Source organism: Amphiura filiformis, chromosome 2 (genome assembly GCF_039555335.1).
Source record: "Amphiura filiformis chromosome 2, Afil_fr2py, whole genome shotgun sequence".
Classification (NCBI taxonomy): Eukaryota; Metazoa; Echinodermata; class Ophiuroidea; order Amphilepidida; family Amphiuridae; genus Amphiura; species Amphiura filiformis.
Window position 1 is genome coordinate 32,413,544 of NC_092629.1, and position 19,087 is coordinate 32,432,630.

Genomic DNA, 19,087 nt, shown 5'->3' on the forward strand with positions numbered 1-19,087 from the left:
GCGAATTGCAATTGGACTGAAAGTATGAAAATAACCCCTTTACTAATATTTGCTGAACACAAAATAATATGAAGAACACATTTCCGCCCCTTTCCGTATCAGAACTTTTATCATACATTAAAAGGATTTACTTCCAAATATAGAGCAAATTTGATTCCTTTCTGCGAATTAAAAAAAAACACTTTTATAAAACGTAAATAACGCATTAACAACAATAAATCAAGCAAGTTTTCAAAGTATATGATTTGTAGAATGAACTTTCGCAAAACATTTTGATACTCTATCCTGACACAAGTCCTCGCGTAGAATCCTAATTCTACAGCACTAACGACATTGTATCAATTAATGCCGCTACGTAATGACACCAAGTATCTGGATAGAATGTCAATTTTATCCAAACGAAATATAAGTTTTGCAATAAATGAAATTAAAATAAGTAATGTGAAAACGAACGTTTAAAGACTATGTTTAATCAATATGAATGGACCAAATGATGTATAACGAAATCCAGTCCATACCAGATGAGACCATTCTGGTCATATACGAAGACGGAGTACATAATGTGGGAGTATAAAATTATACTATTAGGGAGTATAAAACAACAATAATGTACCAATATCCCAATAAAATATAATCTCCCGAACTAATTCTTTCATGCATGATGACCACCTTTCATATGAGCTTAATTGTACAAGCCTATTTTAAATTGTATTGTTTCCCTGCATTGTCTTTCCTACGTTTTGATTTTGCCTTTCCTCCGTTTTGTTTTTTTTTTTGTATTGCTAACGCAGAGGAAACGAATCGACGTAATTCTCTGCCAACAAGCACAGGTAAGAGGCATTGCAGTGGTATAGCCGAGGGTGTGGGGAGGCGATTGGGACAAAGGTGACAATATCTAAAATACCAGGGCGGCCATTTTGTACATTTCTTTGTTTCACTTGAGCATCTGATGTATCAATAATGCATGTAATTATCATAATATTTTAATGAATATAATAACACATCTACTAAAATTTGGTGATGTTTCGAATCTTGGTTGAGTTTCCATTGCGCATTACAAATGCACTAAAAGTGTGAAAATGACCCTTTACTTATATTTGCGGGACCCAAATATGAAGAACAAGTTTATTTTCTTTCCGTGACTTGTGCAGAAAGCAATGTGATAGTTGTATAACTTTTTGTCATTATCATTAAAAAGATTTGCTTTGCAAATATAGAACAAGTTTGATTCCTTTCTGAGAATTAAAAAAAAATTAATTTTGATATTCTATCCTGATACTTTCCTGTCCTCGCGTAGAATCGTAATTCTCAATAAGAGTAATTATGGCATTCGTGTATCAAGCGTCACTTTGCAAAGACAACAGGTTATAGATATATAACAAGATATATAAGTTTTGCCAGAAGTAAAAATAAAGCAAGTAATGTGAAAAGGAGCGTTCAAAGACCATGTTTAATCATTATTATGTTTTGATGATTCCAAGCGTGTGAAAATCAACACATAATAATCCCCTTCGTACATACTGTGTACAATTGTACACGTGAACTTATATTGCGCTCTGTATGCCAGGGGAAGCCTATTACTGCAAAGAAACACCATGTGCAAAATTGTGCATACATGTGCTATCCTCCAGTGCAGAGCGCCCTCGCCTAGCTGAATGTCACTTTTCACAATCAAAGAGGGCATCACCCACTTCAGCACATTGCCAAAAGACTGGTACTTTCCCTTTTTAATTTTATATGAAATAACATTGTGGACAAGCTAAATTCTGGTCAGGGGTTAGTGTAAGACCTGTAGAACACAGGAACACTATTTTGATCAAATGCTTCAAACATGTGTGGTGTAGAATTTTTTTTAAATGGTGTGTACAATTGTACACAGTGTGTCTCACCTTGTAAATATAAGACTAATATACTGTGTTCAGTTGTGCACAGTGTGACTAATCTTATCAATATAAAGGAGTTATTTAGTATAGTTTTTAACTCTTTTGTTAATACTTCAATTCAGTTTATAATTTGCTCTGGATACATTTTTTGGCAATACCACTCTGTAGGCCTGTTATTACAGAGATAGTTAGGAGTAACTGGTCGGTGATGGGCCCGAAAATGGATCGTGTAGGGTGGAGTAACAACATTAGTTTATTAAGTGTGATGTCTTTCTCGATCTCTCCAAAGACAAGAACTGTTTATTAGCATTTTATACCAAATTAATGACAGTTAAAACGAGTGTTTTGAACATGTATGTGAAATTTCTTCAACAATAGTTTGCTGCATAATGGTAAAAACAGCCTTGACCTAAAAAGGGCGAGAGGTGCCATATTTACGGATTCAGGCTAAATTCAAAATTGGTATAAAACGTTTGGTTTTTGATCGATTACAAAAATTCATTTTGGCATTAAATAAAATTGTGTGTCTGGCGTGAATTACACCACAGTTTTTTATTCCTAGGGCTCTCTGATTTCTTCAAATATTTTTTATAATGATAGAGTAAATCCCTGGCTCTCTATAATTACGCACAAAGATCGCCTCCCCTTCAATTACGGCGTTTCCCTACATTGTGTTTACTGCGTTTTGTTTTGTTTTCCTTTGTTAACGCAGAGGACACGAATGAACGTACTACCCTGCAAACAAGCACAGGTAAGAGGAATTGCAGTGGCATAGCCGGGATTTTTCTAAAGGGAGTGGGAGGCGAGTTTTATGGGGAGAGGAGAAATATGACAAAAATGGGCAAACATATTTCAAATATCACGGTGGTCATTTCTGTACGTTTTCTTTGTTTCATTTGTGCATCTGATTTTACAATAATGCATGAAATTATCACAATGATAATATATATAGTAAAGAATCTATTAAAATTTGGGGAGATTTCGGGTCTTGGTTGCATTATCATTGCGCATTGCAATTGGACTGAAAGTATAAAAATTACCCCTTTATTAATATTTGTGGAACACAAAATAATATAAAGAACAAAATTCCTCCCTGTTCCGTGACTTATGCATTAATAGGATTTACTTCCAAATATATAGCAAATTTGATTCTTTTTTTGATAATTTGATTTTATGATGTAACCTTTATATCCCGATACTTTCCTGTCCTCATGTAGAATCCTAATTCTACAAGCACTTACGGCCTTCTTGTAACAAGCGTCGCTACGCGAGGACAGCAAGTATCTGGATAGAATGTCATCCCCCCAAACGATAAGTTTTGCCATAAGTAAAAAATAAAATAAAAAAATCATGTGAAAACGAACGTTCAAAGACTGTGTTTAATCAAAATTAATTTAATAATATTTTAAAACGAAATCCAGTCTATACAAGACGAGATCAGAGTGATTGAGCTATTTGAAGACTGAAGAGTGCGAAATTATGCTGCCTTTAGGGTAGAATAGGTATTGTTGGTCGAAGCAACATAACTCAAGAACCACAGTACCTACACAAGTGTATCTGTGATATTTGAATTCTTCTACGCATTCGCTATGAAATGAGAAATGCAAGGTTTACCAAAGCTCACTACCATTCGCAAGATGCTGTGAACTACCAAATCCCAACAGTTTAAAATAGTGTCTAAACGTAAGAATTATATAACAACAATAACGTACCAACATCCCAGTAACACGTAATTCCCTCAACTAATTCTTCCATGCATGATGACCACCTTTCATATAAGCTTAATTGGTACATGCCTATTGTTAGATTGTATTGTTTCCCTGCATTTCCTTTCATTTTTAACGCAGATGAAACGAATGGACGTACCACCCTGCCAACAAGCACAGGTAAGAGGCATTGCAATAGCATAGCCGGGATTTTTCTAGAGGGAGTGGGGAGGCGAGTTTTATCAAATATGAAGAACAAGTTTTCTCCCCTTTTAGTCCTGGTCGTGCTCAAGACCTGGTCTACAACTCATCCGCCAGAGAGTTTGAAGTTGATTTGTGTTGGTGGACCACTCATCTTTAAGAATCACACAGGTGGATTTTTCAAAGCCCTTGCCAATAAATAAATCCAAGATGGCCGCCGGTGGCCATATTGAAAATATATAATTTCAGCCTCTAACCACAGAAGTATATGCAATACCTTGTTTTAGGGGATTTTGCATGCGGGGAATCCATTACTGACATCATTTTCACGATTAGAGGTCAAGGTCACGTGATAAGATCAAGTTCAAGGTCAAAATCTAAGATGGCCGCCAGTAGCCATATGGAAAATTATGATTTCCTGCCACTTTTCGCAGAAGTTTGTAATACCTTGTTTTTTTGTTTTATCTCTGACATTCTTTTCATGAGTTTAAGTCAAAATAAAGTCATAAATCAGTCTATAATACATGTACACACAGACATGCTAACAAGTTAAACCAGAATATAGTATTGAATATCTATGTACAATGTTCATATCAACAAAGCTAATTTCATAATCTTTTCTTTCGGTTTTACAGTGTGGATGAGAGCCCTCCCCTTGATATCTTCCACTAACTTTTCCAGATCCTACATTGCGATTTACAAAGATAATGGCAGAGAGTAGCACCCCGAAGTTTCCCCCTGTATGTGTCAAACTGTATCATTTGCCAGAAACATGACAAGACCAAAAAAATAACTCAACCGAAACAAGCCGGTAAAGATAGCATTAAAAGGGCAGCTTCAATCAGACAGGATGTTATAAGTAAAAGAATTAAACGAGGGCTGGGCATTTGGTGCCTTTAATAATGAAGACTTTGATGACAAGTCAAAAGGTACACAAAGCAAACATTATACAGCTCAAGCACTTTACCAGGATACAACTTTCCCACCTAAGTCAAAACCTTGTGTATCAAGCACTGGCCTCTCCAAATTCTCTTGTCCTTCGAAAGAAAAACTTTCTTGTCAGGAGGTACCCCCATGCTACAAACCTGTTGTAAGACCCACCTTGCCATCCAACTTTACACTGGTGGAAAATACCAATGTGAAATCTTATCTAATGCTGAGATTGCTGTTGAGAGGTCCAAAAATACAGAGTTCCTCATTTGTCCGCTGTGGACTGCCACACTCAGCTCCTGCCCCGGGTGAGTTACCCCCTTGGGGTGGTATCCATGCCCTTATCACAACAGCCAATGTTCCACTGATGAGAGTTGCATGGCATGCCGAGAGCAGTTGAATCAAGAAGCTATGGCTATAGTTTCTGATGAGGGTGTGTATCACATAGTAGTTCATATAGTCATGAATAAGCCAGGCACTTTTAATGACCTATTTCCCATGCTGGGAATGTTTCACTTTGCCAAGGTCTTCCTTAGATGTGCAGGAAAGTACCTTATTGGCAGTGGTATGACCGATGCCCTTATTGAAAGTGAAGTGTTTGGGCCGAAAACAGTTTCTACGGTTCTCTCTGGTGGTCACTATGTCAGGTCTTTGAAGGGAATGCTTATTGTTTCAGAGGTCCTTGACTCACTCATGTGGAGTGCGTTCTGGCAGTCCAATGACCATGCATCTATTCCCTTTGTCCAGTCAGCTATTGAGCTCAAGAATATGTTGCAAACCATGAAGCGTGAGGAATGCGTCACCACGTTTGAGCAGGTATCTGTTGCTGCCGTGGCTCTCCGTCAACAATTGGAAGCATTTGCCCTAGAGTGTCAGGAGAAATCAGAATTATGCAAGTATTTTATGAGTTTTTGCAAGATCGTTTCTCTCATCAAGCAGCTGATCGTTGCAGACCGGGATGGCAACTGGCCGTTGCATGTTGGTACAGTGAAAACATCCATGGGGATCTTACGTGAGTTTGATGCCATAAACTATCTGCGGTATGCATCATGGTATTTGGAGAGGATTCAGGTTCTGGAGGTCACCTACCCCACCCTTTACCGCCGGTTCCATATGGGGTATTTTGTTGTGAAGGACCGAGCTGATGCAATACTCACTGCTGTGGCAAGGGACTTAAAGCTGGAACAGTCCCAGAACAGATTCTCACAGGGACCAGGTGGACATGTAATTGTTGGAAGCTCTGGAGATGCTGCTGTCGTGGCCGAGTTTGGACTTCTATTTCATGAGATCCTTGCAATCAGCAATCTTCTCAAGTTACTCACCACTGTTCGACTCATGGATCATTTGGAAACATCCATACAGCATGAGATTGGGGGGACGCAGGGGTCTTATCTTCGACCAAAATGTGGTACGACTTCTAGACTTCGTAAAGGCACGGGAAAACCCTTTCATAGTGCGGGAACCTGATGTTCCACTTTTCAACTTTGTAACAAAACAAATCGTCGATGACATCGTCAAGGTAAGATTCCTGAAGGCACTGGAGAATGGTGACGCAGCATATCTGAAGTTTCGTGAAGAGTGTTACGTACACAGATCCAAGAAGCTGAGTTACACAATATCCAAGGTGACTCTTCCAGCCTTCAACTCACAGGGTGACACAAACAAAACCAGCAATGAAACAACCAAGGCCAATGTTTCTACGAAGGACATTGCATCTGCACAGAGGGAGGCAGAGATTGCTAAACTACGTGGACTTGGTCCAGAAGAGATATATGCACATGACCTTCTCCAGTCTAGCCCAATATTTCTGGGGGACTTTACAACAAAGCCTGACAAAGCGCAAATGGTTGCTGAGCTTGAAAGTAATCTCACCCCTGGAGACTACCAAATTTCAAGAGGGATAATACTCAAACAACACATGTTGTGATTGACTTTATGTCGAAAATACGACAATTCCCTAATCTGCGATCTGCGTTTCCAAACTTTGGTGGAGTCATTCAAGAAGTATTCCAGAGTGCTCACCGAGTTTGTCCATCACTGGCAATGACTCACATAGTATTTGACAGCTACAGAGAGCAGAGCATTAAGAAGGGAGAGAGGATCCGTAGAGCTGGTGAGAACAGTGCTGTTGATTTGGCCGTCATTAACGTGTACAATATTGTGTCAATGTCATTAAATATCAATCTATATAAGATTTTTATGTATTGCTCAATATCGCAAGTATGAGACGCACGATTAAATGGTAGATTTTGTGTCTAGGGTCTTTGATATTGATCAATTATGATTAATCGGGAATGGACTGATTAATATTGGGCCTCTGGTAAACAAGAAGTATTCAAGTTGAAAAGAAGTATTAAAGTTGAAATAAAAGATGAGCTGAATTGCAAAACATAGTAATTTTATGACTATTAGTTTTCTAAATGTGTACATAAGGGAACTTTTAGCTGTTTTGCGCATTCCTGACCTAGGCCTTGACTGCAACATATGACCTTGACGACCCATTATAACGTTAGAAATCATTATTCTCTGCACCTTTAAGGTTACCCCCCCACCACCACCACCACCAAAAGGGGGGAATATGTATTCTTCAATGGCGAATGGTTGAAAATGTAGATTTTCATGTAGTTACTGGCGGCCATCTTGAATTGTGACATTTAACTTGATCTTATCACGTGACCTTGACCTCCAATCGTAAAAATGATGTCAGAAATTGATTCCCCGCGTGCAAAAATCCCTAAAATGAGGTATTACACATACCCGTGGGGTTAGAGGCTGAAATTATATATTTTCAATATATTACCGGCGGCCATCTTGGATTTATTTATTGGCAAGGGCTTTGAAAAATCCACCTGTGTGATTCTTAAAGATGAGTGGTCCACCAACACAAATCAACTTTCAAACTCTCTGGCGGATGAGTTGTAGACCAGGTCTTGAGCAGGACCAGGATTATTTTCGTCACTTGTGGAGAAAGAAATTTGATATTTGTACACCATTTCAGAACTTTTTTCATACATTAATAGGATTTAATTCCAAATAAAGAGAAAATTTGATTCCTTTCTGAGAATTAAAAAAAAAAACGAGCGTTCAGAGACTAATTTTTGAAATAATTTATTAATTCAATGAAGATTGAAACGTGCATAATATTTGTGCTACCTTAAGAACTATAATAACAACAATAATGTACCAACATCCCAATACCACATAATCTCCCCCCCCCAAAAAAAAACCCTTATTATTTCTTGCATGATGACCACCTTCCATATGAGCTTAATACATGTATTGTTAGATTATTAGATCTATTGTTAGATTCTTGTTTTCCTATATTTTGTTTACTACGTTTTGTGGTTTTCCTTTGTTAACGCAGAGGAACCAAATGCACGTACTACCATGAATACCCTGCCAAAAAGCACAGGTAAGAGGCATTGCAGTGGCATAGCCGGGATTTGTCTAGAGGGAGTAAAGAGGCGAGTTTGAAGGGATGGAGGGGGAGAAATTTGACAAAAATTGGCTAAAAATATCACAGCGGCCATTGTGTACGTTTCCTTTGTTTCACTTGTGCATCTGATGCATCGATAATACATGTAATCTATAGTTTCCATTGCGCATTGGACTGAAAGTGTGAATATCCAATAATTATTACGGACTGACAACCGTCGCGTTAATTAAATATAATCTTACGGCTTATATAGATATTGTTTACTATCTTCATCGGTTTTACTGCCATGTTTATGTTACCTTTACGTATCATTTCTTCTGATTTAGGAGTGGACGACAATGGAATGACGAATGAATATGTGTTTACTGTCCCAACAGTTGGTCCGACCATGGTTTTCGGCTATGGCTTGATTTCCTTTTACCCACACGTATTTATCACAACACCGTCAAGAGATCCTGTTAATGTGACGCTCTCTTTTCCTTCGCTCAATAATGTGAAATTTCGTACCATCGACCGTGACCATCACGTAGATATCACGTTGCCATTTGAATTTCGTCTTAATCATGGCGATGGCAAGCAAAATGTAACCGGTATAATAAGATCATCGGGAATGGTGACTGTTCATGTTATAGATACTGGATATATCGAAAGTGATATATTTACTGTTTACTCATCTTCGCGTTTAGGAAATGTGTATTACGTGGCAACATACACGCCACACACTTCATTCTTCTGTGTTACCGCGCTTTCTCCCGATACAGTCGTTTCAGTTAGGAAAAAATTCCAACAAATTAATATTTATCATCTCAGACAGTACGAGAGTTACAGGTTTGATGGAAGTGGTGGTGAAGACCTGTCTGGAACGCGAATAGAAAGCAATAAGCCAGTTGCTGTGATAGCTGGTGGTATCGCAGCAATAGGACGGGTTGGGTTGGATACTGGATGGGTTGGATACGGTGACGAAGCACTCGAGCAACTCCCACCAGTCAGCAGTTGGGGACACACCCATGTTTTAGCACCGTTTCTCTATGCGCGCCCGTATGTTTTCAGAGTTTATGCAGGAACTATGCTCACAACTTTGCACATCTCTGATGATGATGCCGTAACTATTCTTCCAGAAGACTTTTACGAAGGAATAGGCGATAAAGTTCTCATACTTCTCTCGAACCAACCAGTCATGGTATCGCAGTACTATACTGGAAACGGCATTCAAAATTTTGAATCCATGATCATTATTCCACCAGTCACATCATACACCAGTAATGTAACATTCTCAGTATTTAGGTATGAAGGAATATCATTTGAATCAAGTGATTACTCGAGTGAGTACCATCCGGATAGCTACTATATTAATGTTGTAATGGAGTGTACATACATAGATGGACTCTTATTGGACAATCAGGCAACAGTTTGGGATGATCAGCTTTCTTCAGATAATAAAGAAATGTGTTGCGTCAGGAAAGACATCGATACAGGAGAACATTATATAGAGCATGAGAACCCGAATGCCAAATTCTTTGTTTACGTGTATGGTATTTGCAGTGGTGAGTGTGCTTCATCCTACGTCTACCCGGCATCAGACGTATATTTTAGAAGTAAGTGTGACAAAGCTGCTTGTTTATGCTTGGTGCTTGTCAATTTAAACACATGACGTAAACTGATGTTTTCTCTGAAGTTTCAAATACAAGATATACAGGATGATCGTAAAATGTAAAGCACATAATTATATATAAGATTGGCCATAAGTTATAATAAAATAGTAATGTGAAAACAAGCGTTCAAAGACTATTTTTAATCAATATTAATTGCGAAAATGATATAAAGCGAATTCCAGTCCATACCAGACGAGACCATAGTGGTTATAAAGAGCTATATGAAGACTGAAGAGTGCATAATTATTGTACTACTAAATAAGAACAATAATGTACCAACATCGCATGAAAACCTAATCCTCCAACTATTTGTTTCATGCATGATGGCCGCCTTTTGTGTTTCCTCTACATTGTGTTTACTATGTTTTGTTTTTTCCTTCGTTAACGCAGAGGAATCGAACGGATGTACTACCCTGCCAACAAGCACAGGTAAGAGGCATTGCAGTGGCATAGCCGGGATTTTTCTAGAGGGAGTAGGGAGGCGAGTTTCAAGGAGGGAGGGGTAGAAATTTGATTAAAATGGGCAAAAATATCTCAAATATCATGGCGGCCATTTTTGTACGTTTTCTTTGTTTCACTTGTGCATCGGATTTTACAATAATACAAGAAATGATCTCAATAAGTAGTAAATATAGTAAAGAATCTATTAAAATTTGGGTAGATTTCGGGTCTTGGTTGCATTATCATTGCGCATTGCAATTGGTCTGAAAGTATGAAAATGACCCTTTATTAATGTGGAACACAAAATAATGTGAAGAACAAATTTCCTCCCTTTTCCGTGACATGTGCAGAAAGAAATGTGATATCTGTATACCTTTTCAAAACTTTTGTTATACATTAAAAGGATTTACTTCTAACATTATATAGAGCAATTTTGATTCTTTTATGAGAATTTTACTTTTTGTTGTAATTTTTTATAATATCCCGATACTTTCCTGTCCTCGTGTAAAATCCTAATTCTACAAGCATTTACGACCTTCTTGTATCAAGTGTCGCTACGCGAGGACACCAAGTATATGGATAGAATGTCACCCCCCTTACGATATATTAAGTTTTCCCATAAGTAAAAATAAAAAATTCATGTAAAAGCAAGCGTTCAAAGGCTATGTTTAATCAATATTATTTTAACAATATTTTAAAGCGAAATCCAGTCCATACAGGACTTGACCAGAGTGGTTATCACGAGCTACATGAAGACTGAAGAGTGCAAAATTGTGCTGCCTTTAGGGTAGACTAGGTATTGTTGGTCGAAATAGCCAAACAATCTATTTTCATTATCTAAATCAATATATTATTGGAAAATAACACTTTGATGTTTTGCAAAAGTTCATTCTACAAATCATATATTTTGAAAACATGCTTGATTTATTGTTGTTAATGAGTTATTTACGTTTTACAAAAGTGTTGTGGTTTCAGCCCTCTTTACAACATATAAGAACCACAGGACCTACAAAAATATGTCTGTGATATTTGAATTCTTCTACGCTCTCGCTATGAAATGAGAAATGCAATTTTTGCCAAAGCTCACTACCGTTCGCAAGATGCTGTGAACTACCAAATCGCAACAGTTTAAAATAGCGTCTAACCTTTTAAGAACTATATAACAACAATAACGTACCAACATCCCAGCAACACCTAATTTCCCTCAACCAATTCTTCCATGTATGATGACCACCTTTCATATGAGCTTAATTGGTACATGCCTATTGTTATAGTGTATTGTTTCTCTGCATTGGTTTTCCTACGTTTTGTTTTTCTTCCTTTGTTAACGCAGAGGAAACGAATGGACGAACTACAAGCACAGGTAAGATGCATTGCAGTGCCACAGCCGGGATTTTTCTAGAGGGAGTGGGGCGAGTTTTATGGGGGAGGGGGACAGTTTGTTGACAATATCTAAAATATCAGGGCGGCCATTTTGTACATTTTCTTTGTTTTACTTGAGCATCTGATGTATCAACAATACATATAATTATCATAATATTTTAATGAATATAATAAAGCATTTATTAAAATTTGTTTCGAATCTTGGTTGAGTTTCCATCGCGCATTATTTACTTATATTTGCGGGACCCCTTTTCTCCCTTTCCGTGACTTGTGCAGCAAGAAATTCGATATTTGTACACATTTTCAGAACGTTTTTCATACACTAAAAGGATTTGCTTCCAAATAAAGAGCTAATTTGATTCCTTTCTGAGAATTAAAGAAAAGTGTAAGAATGACATAGACCAGACGAGACCAGGGTGGTTATGAAAAGCTATATATTAGAAGAGTGAAACGTGCAGAATTATGCTACCTTAGGGACTATTATGACAACAATAATGTACCAACATCCCAATAACATCGTAATTCCCTCAACTAATTCTTCCATGCATGATGACCACCTTTCATATGAGCTTAATATTGGTATATGCCTATTGTTAGATTGTATTGTTTTATTCTATATTGTGTTTACTACGTTTTGTGTTTTTCCTTTCATAACGTAGAGGAAACGAATGGACATACTACCCTACCAACAAGCACAGGTAAGAGGCATTGCAGCGGCATAGCCGGGATTTGTCTAGATTATAAGAGGAGAAGAGGCGAGTTTGAAGGATTGAGGGTAGAAATTTAAAAATGGGCAAAAATATTTAAAATATCACGGCGACATTTTGTAGGTTTTCTTTGTTTCACTTGTGCACCTGATGTGTCGATAATACCTGTAGTTATCAAATAATAGAAAATAAAGTAAAGAATCTATTAAAATTTTGAGGTTTCGAATCTTCATTGAGTTTCCATTGCGCATTGCAAATGGACTGAAAGTGTGAATATCCAATAATTATTACGGACTGGCAACCGTCGCGTTAATGAAAGACATTTGCCTGAATCTTACGGCTTATATAGATATTGTTTATCGAGTTACTGAACTTGCTGCCATGTTAATGTTACCTTTTATGTATCATTTCTTCTGGTATAGGAGTAGACGACAGCGAAATGACGAGTGAATATGTGTTTACTGTCCCAACAGTTGGCCCGACAGTTACGTACAAACGTCTTTACCCACACGTATTTATCACAACACCGTCAAAAGATCCTGTTGCTGTGACGCTCTCTATTCCTTCACTCAATTATGCGAGTTATCATACCATCGACCGGGAACATCACGCCGATATCACGTTGCCATTTGAATTTCGTCTTAATCTTGACGGTGGAAAGCAAAATGTAACCGGTATAATAAGAACATCGGGAATGATAACTGTGCATGTTATAGATACTGAATATATCGAAAGTGATATATTTACTGTTTATTCATCTTCGCGTTTAGGAAATTTGTATTATGTGGCAACATACACGCCAGACACTTCTTTCTTCTGTGTTACCGCGATTTTTCCCGATACAGTCGTTTCAGTTAGGAAAAAATTCCAACAAAATAATATTTATCATCTCAGACAGTACGAGAGTTACAGTTTTGATGGAAGTGATGGTGAAGACCTGTCTGGAACGCGAATAGAAAGTAACAAGCCAGTTGCTGTAATAGCTGGTGGTAACGTAGCAATAAGAGGATGGATTGGAAACGGCGACGGAGCACTCGAGCAACTCCCACCAGTGAGCAGTTGGGGACATACCTATGTTTTAGCACCGTTTCTCTATTCAGACCTGTATGTTTTCAGAGTTTATGCAGGAACTATGTTCACAACTTTGCACATCTCTAATAATGATACGGTAACTATTCTTCCAGAAGACTTTTACGAAGGAACAGGTGATAAAGTCCTCACACTGATATCAGACCAACCTGTTATGGTCTCGCAGTACCTTACTGGAAGAGGCCGTCAAAATTTTGAATCAATGATCATTATTCCACCGGTCACATCATACACCAGTAATGTAACATTCTCTGTATTTCGGTATAAAGGATTTCGCAATAATAACAGGGACCATCTAGCCCTCTATTATATCAATGTTGTAATGGAGTGTACATACATAAATGGACTCTTATTGGACAATCAGGAAACAGTTTGGGATGATCAGCTTTCTTCAGATAATAAAGAAATGTGTTGCGTCAGGAAAGGCATCGATACAGGAGAACATTATATAGAGCATGCGAATCCGAATGCCCAGTTCTTTGTTTACGTTTATAGTATTTGCAGTGGTCGGTGTGCTTCATCCTACGTCTACCCGGCATCAGACGTATATTTTAGAAGTAAGTGTGACAAAGCTTGGTGCTTGTCAATTTAAACACATGACGTAAACTGATGTTTTCTCTGAAGTTTCAAATGCACGATATACAGGATGATTTGATCAGCCATAAAAAGTAAAGCACATATTATATATAAGTTTGGCCGCAAGTGAAAATAAAATAGTAATGTAAAAACGAGCGATCAAAGACTATTGTTAACCAATATTAATTGACCAAATGATGTTGAGCGAAATCCAGTTCATATCAGACGAGACCAAAGTGGCTATAAAGAGCTATATAAAGACAGAAAATTGTACTACCTTACTCCCCATTCCTGAAAAATACAGCACTAATTTTTGGGATTAAAAAATATTATCCTGTTTTGCCAAATGAAACATAGCTAAATCCTAATCCTTTTGCTAGTCCTAACTAGCAATAAAAGTCAAATGGTAATATTTGGTCAATTTTTGGAGATAAGGGCCAAAAACATACGTTTTTTTGGTGTGTTTTTCGTATGCTGTAACAATCAAGCCCAAAGACGAGCATGTCTAGGCATTAACAGCTGAAATCTTGGAGATAACGCTGACGAAACTTTGGCCAGGTACAAGTGACCTGGTGAACGAAGGGGGTTGCCGTAGATACCTGGTCGGGGTATTTTTACAGGACAGGCTAGTGTAGCCGACAATCGGGCGTTACCCTGATCGGAACCGCCTGTAAACGAGGTCTTTTAATCATGGATCATCCGCCCCGCCATTACCAGATGAACCACGGGGAGAGCGGAGATTTTTTTAGGTCCTGCGGGGAATCGAATCCGGGACCTCTCGCACTAAAGGCAAAGACCTTAACCAGTGCGCCACGCTGCTGCCTCTGTACTAAGACTAATTTCAGTTTATGCATTCTAATTTTTGGAAAAGACTAATTTCTTTCTTATAAGCATCTCATAAGTAACTCAAAAAAGTGAAAGTTAAAGCAAAATTTCAGCATATACTCAAGATTTTGAATGCTTAGACTTGTTCCAAGTCTTTGATTTTTGTGACTCGATTGTCAGAAAACATGCCGAAATGGATGTTTTTTGCTCTTTGTCAAGAAATTAGTAAAATAATGAACTTTTTCTTTTATTTTCAGATTGAGCTATGTTTCATTTGGCAGAACTTGCTAATATTTTTTTAATGCCAAAAAATAGTGCTGCATTTTTCTGGAATTGGGAGTAGGGACTACATAACAACAATAATGTACCAACATCCAAATAACACGTAATTTCCCCAACTAATTCTTTGATGTATGATGACCTCCTTTCATATGAGCTTAATTGGTACGTATGCCTATTGTTATAGTGTATTGTTTCCCTACATTGTGTTTACTACGTTTTGTTTTTCCCTTTGTTAACCATGTTAACGCAGAGGAATCGAATGGTAGCTAAATTGTTCTACTTTAAGAACTACCGGGTGTCCCAAAAAAGGTTACATGTAGATTTTTGAAAATATTCTAAGTTAATGTTAACAAATATAACTATCCTTTTCATGACATAATCTTTGTACCCTCTACTAGTACCCCCGTGAATGTCAAGTTCACAACCTATGTACTTAGCCCGCATTGCAGGCATTCCTGACCAAGCTCTTTACGTGACATAATGCAACACGAGGTTCATACCACCACTGTCACGGTCACCGTGCATTTGGCGGGCACTTGAGTAGGCCCAGCCATAGCATGGCAGATGCAGTGTTTTATTCTGAAAAAGAATAAAACTTGTTCAGTTATATTTCAAGAGTTCAGTCAGAAATGTAAAAATAAACAGCAGCAATTTCAAGTCAACGAACCCAAGCAAGGCCTAAATGCAAATTAAGATTGTTATTCATTTCACTATGTTGATGACAGGAGATACAGCATGCAGAACTGCTTTCACCAAAAACGTGTTCTTCTTTAATGACCATCTTCCTTTATTTGTTACCACCAAGTGTCAAAAAGCACTAACTGATATATTTTCAGTGCGCAATATTTAATATTCATATATGTTTCTTTTGTGCAATAAGTTCAACAATTAATGAAAGATAAGAGAAACATAAAAAGTAATAGAGAAAAAATCAAAAAACAAAATCGTGCTTGTGTTCAACTTTCGTTGTGCGATATTTTGATGGTTAGCCACTCTTGACGCCCCTGTCATCTTGCGCTCATAAGTAAAGTTGCTCTTAAGATACGGAATTGAAACTTAGCAAACAGTTACTAGAAGGATCAATAAATAATATTTGAAAAAATGACATTGTTTTGATGTACCATCACAAAATGCGGCTCATTTTCTACATGTAACCTTGTTATGGGACACCTTGTATATAACAACAATGTACTCGTGAACATTCAAGTAACACGTAATTCCCTCAACTAATTCTTTCATGTATGTTGACCACCTTTCGAGCTTAATTGGTGCATGCCTATTGTTAAAATTTATTGTTTTCCTATATTGTGTTTACAACGTTTTTTTTCCTTTGTTAACGCAGATGAAACGAATGGACGTACTACCCTGCCAACAAGCACAGGTAAGAGTCATTGCAGTAGCATAGCCGGAATTTGTCTAGAGGAAGTCGGGAGGGAGGGGAGAGGGAGAAATGTGACAAAAAATTTGAATGAAAATTTTAAAACTTGTGCGCTGATAGCAATGCGTTCTTTAATTATGATTTAAGTTAAAACAATTTGATCCAAACACAAGAAAATTTCCACTTCTCGGTTACTCCAACTATCATCAGCGTGACTGAGACTGTGATGTTGATCATCAGGTCGGTCATGACCTTTTTGACCTTAGACTTGATTACAGTCTCGTAGACTCCTGGAAGTTTGAACCTGCCCCCGTCTTTGTTGAGAGATGGCTGGTTGACTCTGATTTGCACTGCCTCCTTGACTCCCCGTTCAAACGGTAGATTTAAGACAGAAACATCTCCATATGCTAATTAGGTGAGGGGTAAGAGGTTAGGGTTAGGGGTTAGGTTTAGGGGTCGTTTGTGGTAAATGCCCGGGGTAAATGCCACATTTACCGTTCAAACCACCTATGATCTCTGTCTAACATCACGCCAGTACAGTGGCGTAGCGTGGGTCATCATATTGGGTGGGGGCACCGACCATGATGGGGGGGGGGGGGCACCGGGTCTGATTGGGGGTACGTGCCGTTTTGTGGCAATTTTCCTATGGGATTTTATAAATTTTGCAATCGATGGGGGCGCACGTGCCCCCGTGCGCCTATGACGCTACGCCACTGCATCAGCAAGCTTGCGTTTGTCAAGCTCCTTAAAAAAGGATAAAAACGCTCCCTTTTGAAAGTTGGAATTGGACAGATTGTTCAGAAATGAGTTCATTTGGACAAAGAAAAAGATTGCTTTGAAAATCGCGTCTTTCGCGCCAATAGATCTGTCAGCTGACGATAAAGCGGAAGTAGAAATACGATTAAAGCAATAATGTGTGATTTGCATAAAGAATAGATTTCTATTTAAATGTTTGTTTTCACTGATCATATTATCCCCTTTTATTTGCGAGAAAAACCAATGAGGTATAACGAAGAAAATTGCGATTTCATTCCAGCGCTTACAATGCGTGTACTACTCTCGCCGATCGTTACAATCATGTAATACTACACGGAGCATCAGGTTCGACGTGTGTACACATAAGCTGACATCCACGGAAAATGTTAGCAAGCAGTCGATCGATAAACTCTGAATAAAACCGGGTCGACCCGGTTTTAATATAAAAAGTTACATTTTACTGTTATTAAAGCACTTCAGGCTTAGTCTTTTACGTGGTATTTTAGTACACCACTGGGCATTATAATTATGCAAAAAGTAGAAATCCGAGTAAAATTTAGGGCGTCGCTGTGAAGCAAATCACACATTATGGCTTTAACGAAATCAGAGGTCAAAGAGCACGAAACGTCAAAAGAACGTCAACAACAGAAATTCGCTCGCCTCGTGGAAAAGAGAACGAAGACCTAGAAACGCAATTCCAATTGTAACATTGCCTCGAAATGTATCCGCAAATGGGTGAAGAATTGTTCCCAGCGTATTCTTAGCGACCCGGAGTTGTTTGTGCTCGCACATGGTTTGAATTTTGCTGTCACACCAAAATTCCAATTGTAGAAGTTGTTACAACGACCGAACGTTTATGTCGGAATTTATCAGATATACACGCCAATGAATTGCGATCCAAAGTTGTCAATCTCGTGAGTAAACCCAAGAAAAGTAACTATAATCTGTTCGTTTAAACATTTTCAGTGATAGATCAGAATTATCTCTTTTGTTCAATGGAAACTTTTACGAACAACAAGCGATGGGCCTCCCCTTATTGCCGATATTGTGCAACATCTACATGAAACACCTGGAAAAACGAGCAATCCACTTTGTGGTGATATCGTTATGTAGATGACACTCGTTGCAAACTCAAGATGTGTTATTCGCAAAAGTTCACAGACCATCTCTGACCTCCCTGGATCAGGACATGAAATTTACTACCGAATCGGATAGTTCATCAAAGTCCAAATCTATCGCAAGAGCACAGACACGGTACCCCTTTACATCTTTCTTTCTTTCTTTCTTTCTTTCTTTCTTTCTTTCTTCTTTCTTTCTTTCTTTCTTTCGTTCTTTCTTTCTTTCTTTCTTTCTTTCTTTCTTTCTTTCTTTCTTTCTTTCTTTCTTTCTTTCTTTCTTTCTTTCTTTCTTTCTTTCTTTCTTTCTTTCTTTCTTTTCTTTCTTTCTTTCTTTCTTTCTTTCTTTCTTTCTTTCTTTCTTTCTTTCTTTCTTTCTTTGGAACACTAACCCTAATCCCAAACCTAACCAAACCCTCAACCTAAATCCCGACCCAATATCTCAATTTTGCTATTAGTCATGTAAGTAGTACTTATGGAAATTCTTCGCAATTTTATATGTACGTAACTCGAGGGGGAGGGGGTAAAAAGTTATGTACGCTTTGTACGTAAATGAAGACGGCGAAAATTATTGATGGCCCCTAATGTTACTTCGTATTTTTTGTTCTTATGTTGATGAAATAAGAATCGCAAAATGTTCTGGTAAGCAATCGGCCTTCGGGCATAAACAATCGTTTAGTCATGAAAATATATGAAGAAACCCTTATTACAAGGTGTCCCATAAAAA

The 19,087-nt window shown here is 37.9% G+C and overlaps 1 protein-coding gene across 1 annotated transcript in view; it reads left to right on the plus strand.

The window, feature by feature from the left end:
- LOC140140052 (uncharacterized) overlaps positions 1 to 19,087 on the plus strand; it is a 31,712-nt gene that overhangs the window by 2,534 nt on the left and 10,091 nt on the right. The window contains exons 3-12 of the mRNA XM_072161869.1: positions 792 to 830; positions 2,596 to 2,634; positions 3,731 to 3,769; positions 8,085 to 8,132; positions 8,483 to 9,751; positions 10,199 to 10,237; positions 11,583 to 11,612; positions 12,292 to 12,330; positions 12,762 to 13,985; positions 16,454 to 16,492. Of these exons, the coding sequence (XP_072017970.1) occupies positions 792 to 830; positions 2,596 to 2,634; positions 3,731 to 3,769; positions 8,085 to 8,132; positions 8,483 to 9,751; positions 10,199 to 10,237; positions 11,583 to 11,612; positions 12,292 to 12,330; positions 12,762 to 13,985; positions 16,454 to 16,492 (2,805 nt within the window). The remainder of the gene's footprint in view (positions 1 to 791; positions 831 to 2,595; positions 2,635 to 3,730; positions 3,770 to 8,084; positions 8,133 to 8,482; positions 9,752 to 10,198; positions 10,238 to 11,582; positions 11,613 to 12,291; positions 12,331 to 12,761; positions 13,986 to 16,453; positions 16,493 to 19,087) is intronic.